We start from the raw sequence: 8,338 nt of genomic DNA on the forward strand, positions 1-8,338 counted from the left end.
ACGCATAATTTAAAAATGTAAAATTTATTCTGAACATATGATCACACAATATACCCATAACTATACTCATAATTCACTTTTTTGTTGTCATAGCACCATAGGAATGTTCAGAAATTTGCAGCACATATTATAAATGTGTAACAAAGCACATCTGGAATGCCATAACAAAAGTAGAACAGAAAATGCACAGAGAACAATAAGGTACCAATCAATAAACACATTCCATTAACCCACAGAAGGGGTCAGACGGTTGAGTACTGAGAGCCAGCTCGCACAGATTTGATCCAGAGGAGTCGTCTGCCACGCAGAGAGAATCGTGACCAGGTAACCAGCTGTAGTACGGCACAGGCTAGGGGAACATACACGAGCATGTGGAAACACCCCAGGCGGTGATTGGCTACCTCCTGACTGCTCATCCCAGCCAGGTCCATGTTAACTGGTCCATCTCCAGAAGACTGGAAAATGTCATGCCCTAAGAACACAAAACATTACGGGATGAGCTTTATATAGATCCACAACACATTTACATGCCTCTGCCTGCTAAAACTGATGGTGAGCCTTTATGATCTACATTCAACAGCCACATGTAGGACACAAGCTTTGAGTTCAAACTTGGCCATGGAGGGAAATTTCTCACTGTGACCTTGGTGACTGGCAACTGACGACTCTCCTGTGTTCATTTGCACAGTCTACCGTTTGTTAAACACTACTTGTCTTCCCACCAATACAGCGCACAGATCTGTACGTCAAGTGGAAAAGTTGCTTAAGAACTTGCTAAAGGTCGGTGGTTTACCACACTGGCTTCCTTCATCTATACAACTGACCGCCACTGTACAAGTGAATAATTCCTGAGTATAGCATTAAACAATCAACCAATCAAATTACTAATGTTTGCAAAACGTTAAAATGCCCCAGTCTGAGAGCATGAAATGAGAGCTGTAAACTGTAAGGTACATGTATTTAAGACGACGTTAAATAATAGATCATCAAACAAATTCAAAGTCCATGAAAAAACTTTTGTCCCATTTTAGAGCACATGTAAGTAAGTGCTGTGAAGTGAACCGTATAATCTGATCTCACATGAGTGAAATTCTCAAATGTTCACATGGTTAAATTAATCCTGGTCAGTCTTTATACCGGTACTGAACACTGTGAGGCAGTTTAAAAATATTTACATATTATAAATGTTCACAGTAAGTAAACAACAATTACAGCTGGAAATCCATTTGTGTAACAGGGTGTTGTTTGTATGTTAGGAATATGATCATAATCTGAGTGATTTACAATCAACTTAGGCTTAGAATCCCCCTGGACACCTATACCTGCTTACCTGTCTGAGATGCGAGTAACCAGGTTCCCAGGATTGGGGCAATGGTTTGTCCTGGTTTAGACACTAAAGCAGTCATGCCAAACATGAGTGCAGAGACAGCCTGTGTGCGCTTGTGAAGGACATAATCTTCGTCCACCAAATCACTCACAACCAGGTTAAGTAGTTTACATGTCCCTTCCGTAAACACACGATTACTGGAAGAAAAAAATATGATGTTCTTGACACACACAAACAATTTTACATTGCTACATGTACTTCAAGACACTGGTCACAGCCAGATATCAAAATCAACTAGATATGAATGAATGAAACCTTTATTTAAAGAGGGGGGCTCTGTCAAATTGAACAATTTGCTCTTCCCAGAGGCCAAAACCATCTTGATACTAATGACACCTACATGTGGATGTGGATGCCAAAACCATCTTGATACTAGTGGCACCTACATGTGGATGTGGATGCCAAAACCATCTTGATACTACTGACACCTGCATGTGGATGTGGATGCCAAAACCATCTTGATACTAGTGGCACCTGCATGTGGATGTGGACACCAAAACCATCTTGATACTAGTGGCACCTACATGTGGATGTGGATGCCAAAACCATCTTGATACTACTGACACCTGCATGTGGATGTGGATGCCAAAACCATCTTGATACTACTGACACCTACATATGGATGTGGATGCCAAAACCATCTTGATACTCCTGACACCTGCATGTGTATGTGGATGCCAAAACCATCTTGATACTAGTGGCACCTACATGTGGATGTGGACGCCAAAACCATCTTGATACTAGTGGCACCTGCATGAGGATGTGGACGCCACAACCATCTTGATACTACTGACACCTGCATGTGGATGTGGATGCCAAAACCATCTTGATACTAGTGGCACCTGCATGTGGATGTGGACGCCAAAACCATCTTGATACTACTGACACCTGCATGTGGATGTGGATGCCAAAACCATCTTGATACAAGTGGCACCTACATGTGGATGTGGACGCCAAAACCATCTTGATACTAGTGGCACCTACATGAGGATGTGGACGCCACAACCATCTTGATACTACTGACACCTGCATGTGGATGTGGATGCCAAAACCATCTTGATACTAGTGGCACCTGCATGTGGATGTGGACGCCAAAACCATCTTGATACTACTGACACCTGTATGTGGATGTGGATGCCAAAACCATCTTGATACTAGTGGCACCTGCATGTGGATGTGGACACCAAAACCATCTTGATACTAGTGGCACCTACATGTGGATGTGGATGCCAAAACCATCTTGATACTAGTGGCACCTGCATGTGGATGTGGACGCCAAAACCATCTTGATATTAGTGGCACCTGCATGTGGATGTGGACGCCAAAACCATCTTGATACTAGTGACACCTACATGTATACACCTGGAAAACCTTCATACCAGTATCTACCTGTACATGAAGTAGATATCAGTGATACCTACATGTATACAGACAGCTGGAAAACCTTCATACCCATGATTACCTGCATATGTAGTAAATATCAGTGACACCTACATGTATACAGACACCTGGAAAACCTTCATACCAGTGTCTACCTGTCTATGTAGTAGATATCAGAGACACCTACATGTACACGTACATGTAGATGCCTGACACATCATTATACCATCAACAACCTCGTTCATTATAACAACAACAAAACTTTGATACCCATCTATCAACCTAATCACTATTATGAATCAATATTTACTCACAGAAAATTCTAGGCATCTGGCTGGTCAATCCACCATGGATAAATTACCACTTAAGTTGCTTTCATTTTAAAAATACTTCTAATGATTCAGCAGCTAAGTTCTATGATTCAGCAGCTAAGTTCTCATGATTCAGCAGCTAAGTACTATGATTCAGCAGCTAAGTTCTCATGATTCAGCAGCTAAGTTCTCATGATTCTGCAGCTAAGTTCTCATAATTCAGCAGCTACGTTCTCATGATTCAGCAGCTAAGTTATCATGATTCAGCAGCTAAATTCTCATGATTCAGCAGCTAAGTTCTCATGATTCTGCAGCTAAGTTCTCATGACTCAGCAGCTAAGTACTATGATTCAGCAGCTAAGTTCTCATGATTCAGCAGCTAAGTTCTCATGATTCTGCAGCTAAGTACTATGATTCAGCAGCTAAGTACTATGATTCAGCAGCTAAGTTCTAATGATTCAGCAGCTAAGTACTCATGATTCAGCAGCTAAGTACTCATGATTCAGCAGCTAAGTTCTCATGATTCAGCAGCTAAGTTCTCATGATTCTGCAGCTAAGTACTATGATTCAGCAGCTAAGTACTATGATTCAGCAGCTAAGTTCTAATGATTCAGCAGCTACCAACGTGTAACACAGATCTGATACAACTAGATTGCACACCCTTGCAAAATGAATCGACAATGACTATCTAGCAGTTCACATAAGGCAAACATTTTCTCTCAGCTCAACAAATGTCCTAAGAAGGCTCTTCTACTAATCATGTGAATGACGAGTATGCTTTTGCTCGTGCAAATACTGATCTTCTTGACAAAATACCAGCCTGTATACCCACGCAACACACTAGTGTAAGTTATACCACATACATTTTAATGCCCTGTGCAGTAGAGATCTCACCTTGCTATGAAAAGACAGATCAGCCATATATGATTGGGTCCAGCGAAGATCATGAGCAGACTGATGAGAAGTTTGACTAGGAAGAGGAATCGTATAACTCGGTACAGCCCAAACTTCTTGCACAGGGACAGGAAGTACAGGTTGTTGATGTGAGGGGCCACAAACGACGTACCTATAAACAAGTAAAGATGACTAAAAGATACAGAGGTTAAAGGACTTGACAAGACGTAATTAACTGAGGTCCACTATTTTCCGCTTAGCCTGTAGGCTCGTATTTTTATTGATTATCTAATTTCTTCTACATTTATCTTCAAAGTTACTTTCAAGATGGGAATATCGCTGCCTTGAGCTTGCTTTAAGAACACAATGCCTGAACATTTACATGAACAGGTGCATCACCTATAATCATAGAGCTCACAGTCGGACTGATTGCATTTCCCAGCAGACTCTCCAAAAACAGGGGGAAAAAGTTGCTATTAAAATGACAGTGAAACACCTGAAACAAAGAAAAGACAACATAGTAACAAAATCTTAACTGATCTTTTGAATATTGCTCTATATGGTTATGTCCACACCAAATACATTTCGCAGCATCTAGACTGTTAATCTCTACCATAACTTACCTGAACATCAATACCTGCACTGTCCTCTTTTCTTCTTTCTCTTTATGTAGCCATTTTTAAAAAATTTTAAACCACTACAGCAGATTTGAGATCATTCGTTGTGTATGTAAGGTGTGAAAAACTCTGATCTTTACCTGAAATCTTACTTGGACGGCCAGCCAAGGTACTTGTGTAAGGCCTACAGAATTATCTACATACATGTACACACCAGTAAACTGAAACACCAAACTTGTGTCCAACAGAAAACTGCTTCAGCCAAGCCATTTTTCTGAGAGCATCAATCATGCGGATTATCGTTAAATGGTGGAATAATGACATCAAAAAAAATATTGCTCATTAAATGCTGTGTCTTTAGAATTCTAAGGCATTCAAAGGCCATTATATTTCCACATCATTCCAAGAAATTAATATTCTAAATATGGAGCCAAAACACTTGAAGTTTTAAACCTTTGGCGATGAAAATTTTTTAAAGAAAATTCCTCCACTAGATAACCCAGCTAATTCATTTGCACTGAACTATATGCATGGTATATCAGGTGAATTTTAAATATTCTTTTTATTTCCACCAAGTCATTATGTGTCTGTACAATCTAATACTGATTTGCCCTCTAAGTCTGACTTCACACTCCTTTTCCTGTCTGAACAATGACACTACCATTTGCATGTACTAAAACATACATACATTGTTAAACTAAAATATCATACTTTACCTGTACTATATTCATCAGTGAGAACCATAAAAAATTAGTGTGTGAAAATAGCTCTATGACATATTTCTTGAGGGCCCGTCTCTCTGATATGTCCACTTCTGTGAATTCATCAGCGTGTTGTAATCTGTTCAAAATTTCATAAAAACACATGAATAATCAATACTTTTGTACGCGTATTCAGAGCATTAGAAAACCAAATCAAATGTCAAGGTTGCAATTTACTTTCTCAAAACATTTCAAAAATTTCCAAAAATAATTTATACCCCTTCTGCAATGATAACGGATTCAATTTTCAAAGACATTACGTCATGAACCTTAGGTGTAAGTGTTCAAATGTGAAACAGAAAAGCTTCCTTTAAAATAAACGATAAATATGATTCCAGATTAAGACAAATTTTACATGTAGAATCTTTACAGAAACAAAAAAGTACTACAACTTTTCACAAAATTGATGAATCAACGTAAAACAGATCTTTTGATTCAATGTATTTATTTCTTTATCTATATATTTGATTGGTGTTTAATGACATAAAGTTTAACATTTATCCCTCAGCAGTTAAGTTAAAGAGCAGAGGAAATCGCATTGCCTGAAGTAAACTATTGCCCTTCTGGTACTGCACAATCTCTTTTGCTTTAACAGTACGTGTATGATATATATTTGCTTGTCAGAGTGTAGCTTAAATTTAGATGCAGAATTCTGAATTCTCACCTATTTACTTCAGTCTCATTGTAGTCTTCATTTTTCTTCCTGTTGCAAATGGCATCCTGGAGTTTTCGGCAGCTCACAATAAACCCAATCAAAGAGAAGATAGCTAGTCCTGTACAGAACCAGCGAAATGAAGTCAGGGACGCTTTGTTCCAGACAGAGTAAGACAGGAACACCGATATGGATCCAAGTGCACTAAAGATGCTGCACTTAGAATTGAGCTTGGCCCGCAGCTCAGCAGACACGGCCAGGTCAGCTAAGAGAGCATTGTGATGCAAGTCTATCACTGTGAGAAAACCATCATATAGGCAGAGGCACACCACAAACTGTATCGATGGATAAATCCAGGAAATCCAAAAGCCAAGAAAAGAGAGGGCAAACAGAGGGCCATTCCATTTTAGAGCATTAAGTCTATTAAGAAGAATCTGTACTCCATGATTAGGGCTTGAGCTCTGTAGCTTGTGCTGCTGAAGATATCTGCTATCACTGAGCCAACCAAATAATGGGTCATTAATGGAGTTCCATAAAAAAAACACAGTCTCTCCAATCCAAAATGAAGCCTTGTCAATTTTGTAAACAGATACAAAAATATCTATGTGATACAACAAAAATACATTGTGTAGAATTGAGATGTAAAGGCTCAAAGACCCGTAACATATATCCAGTGGGATCTGAAATCTGACCAGAGCCATCCCTGGGGCTGAAGACTGGAGAAAGACGGCAGCAATCCAGACCCTCTCACCTCCTCCTTCCCTCTCTATTGTAACTTAATCGCATCATGACTTCATTTATTCCAATCTGGAAAAATGCAAATAAGATTACAGTGAACAAAGAAAATAAACAAATCACTGATCAATGGTCATAAGAATATTTATTTATTTATTTATTTATTTGATTGGTGTTTTATGCCGTACTCAAGACTATTTCACTGATACGACGGTGGCCAGCATCATAGTGGGAGGAAACAGGGCAAAGCCCAGGAGAAACCCACGACCATCTGCAGGCTGCTGGAAGATCTTCCCATATGCAGCTGGAGATGAAGCCAGCATGAGCTGGACTTCAACTCAAAGCGACCGCATTGGTGAGAGACTCCTAGGTCATTTCGCTGCGCTAGCGTGCTAACCGACTGAGCCACGGAGGCTCCGTCATAAGAATAAGTCACTTTAAGTAACTTTCATCCACATTCTACAGTCAATCAGTAAAAATAACTGATTTCTTCTATTACACAAGGCTGGCAGAAATAAACACTTTTCAGAGGCTGTAAAGAATAGGTTTGAGTTTACATGTAACTTGTAGTTTTCCACATTTGCATACCTTTTCACATCTTTTTCTGTTTGTCTTTTCTTAACATCCATGGTTACATGCTTTTACCAATTTGTCATTTAAATTGGTAGATGGATGTATATTTTTCACAAAAATAGTGTGAGTTCACTTGGACGTCTATACTACTACAACTAGATTATTTGATTTGTGACAATATGTGTTTCTATGATGAATATGGTACAAGATAAATGCACAAGATCATGTGTCACGTGCTTTTCTTTCTTTTGCCACTTATTCAGCGAAGCATGAATGAACTAGCATAAGAAACCACATGGAAATCAAAAGATACACACAAATCTAGGCTTTACAACATACCACTTTTCTGCCACTGTGTGTGGTTTAATATATGTTTAACATTATTCCATACTGTTTCTTTTCCCAAAACTGACGTAATGGTAGTGCTGCCTCAATGGAATGCTAGTTTGAAGACAACAGAACGAATGATACCCATTCACAGATAGCCACCTATGAAAGGGTACCCACATTAAGTTCACCATAGGCCCGAGGGACTTTGAAAACTCAAAAAAATTACATTTATAATAGTATTTTTTTTTAAATATTGAAATTTGAATGTTGTTTACAGTTTAGCAACTTCCTGATCATGGACTGATTTGCCAATGCCGTATAACTAGTAGAAATCTTTAGAAAAGAATTCATCTTGATTTACCCATATGTTTATTATGAATATCAAATGAGACACATGGCTTATGACGGCAGATTTTACTTACCCTGTGACACTGACTTTACACTCTCACGGCTTATCTCAAACGTCAGCCAAAAAAACAACGTCAACACATCCGTTTCAACAACGTGACAGTTCTACTTCCTGTCTACCGGCCACTGTCATCGGTGTTATACTTGGGGACGTCTAGTACGGAACCTATGTGAACACATAGAACACATATTTACCTACATTTTTTCTTCAAGGTCATTTGTATTTGCCTAGCTGTAGATTTCTTAGCCATGGTGTCTTGCTTTTATTTTATGTCCCTAGACATTAAACT

General features: G+C 39.0%; 1 protein-coding gene across 1 annotated transcript; it reads right to left on the bottom strand.

The window, feature by feature from the left end:
- Positions 1-42: 42 nt before the first annotated feature.
- Positions 43-8,168, bottom strand: LOC135467995 (transmembrane protein 180-like). The gene is made up of 7 exons (XM_064745986.1): positions 8,063-8,168; positions 6,015-6,809; positions 5,306-5,429; positions 4,372-4,468; positions 3,973-4,144; positions 1,331-1,524; positions 43-472 (listed from the first exon to the last, which is right to left on the bottom strand). The coding sequence occupies exons 2-7, from the start codon at positions 6,701-6,703 to the stop codon at positions 243-245; spliced, it is 1,506 nt and encodes a 501-aa protein (XP_064602056.1). The 5' UTR covers positions 6,704-6,809; positions 8,063-8,168; the 3' UTR covers positions 43-242.
- Positions 8,169-8,338: the final 170 nt, after the last annotated feature.

The sequence above is a fragment of the Liolophura sinensis genome, chromosome 6, assembly GCF_032854445.1.
Source record: "Liolophura sinensis isolate JHLJ2023 chromosome 6, CUHK_Ljap_v2, whole genome shotgun sequence".
Taxonomy (NCBI): domain Eukaryota; kingdom Metazoa; phylum Mollusca; class Polyplacophora; order Chitonida; family Chitonidae; genus Liolophura; species Liolophura sinensis.

Coding starts and splice junctions, on each gene's coding strand:
- LOC135467995 (XM_064745986.1), bottom strand. CDS start 6,703: ATGGCTCTGGTCAGATTTCAGATCCCACTGGATATATGTTACGGGTCT. Junction 5,430..6,014: donor AATGAGACTGAAGTAAATAG/GTGAGAATTCAG, acceptor AATTTTGAACAG/ATTACAACACGCTGATGAAT. Junction 473..1,330: donor GTTACTCGCATCTCAGACAG/GTAAGCAGGTAT, acceptor TTGTGTTCTTAG/GGCATGACATTTTCCAGTCT.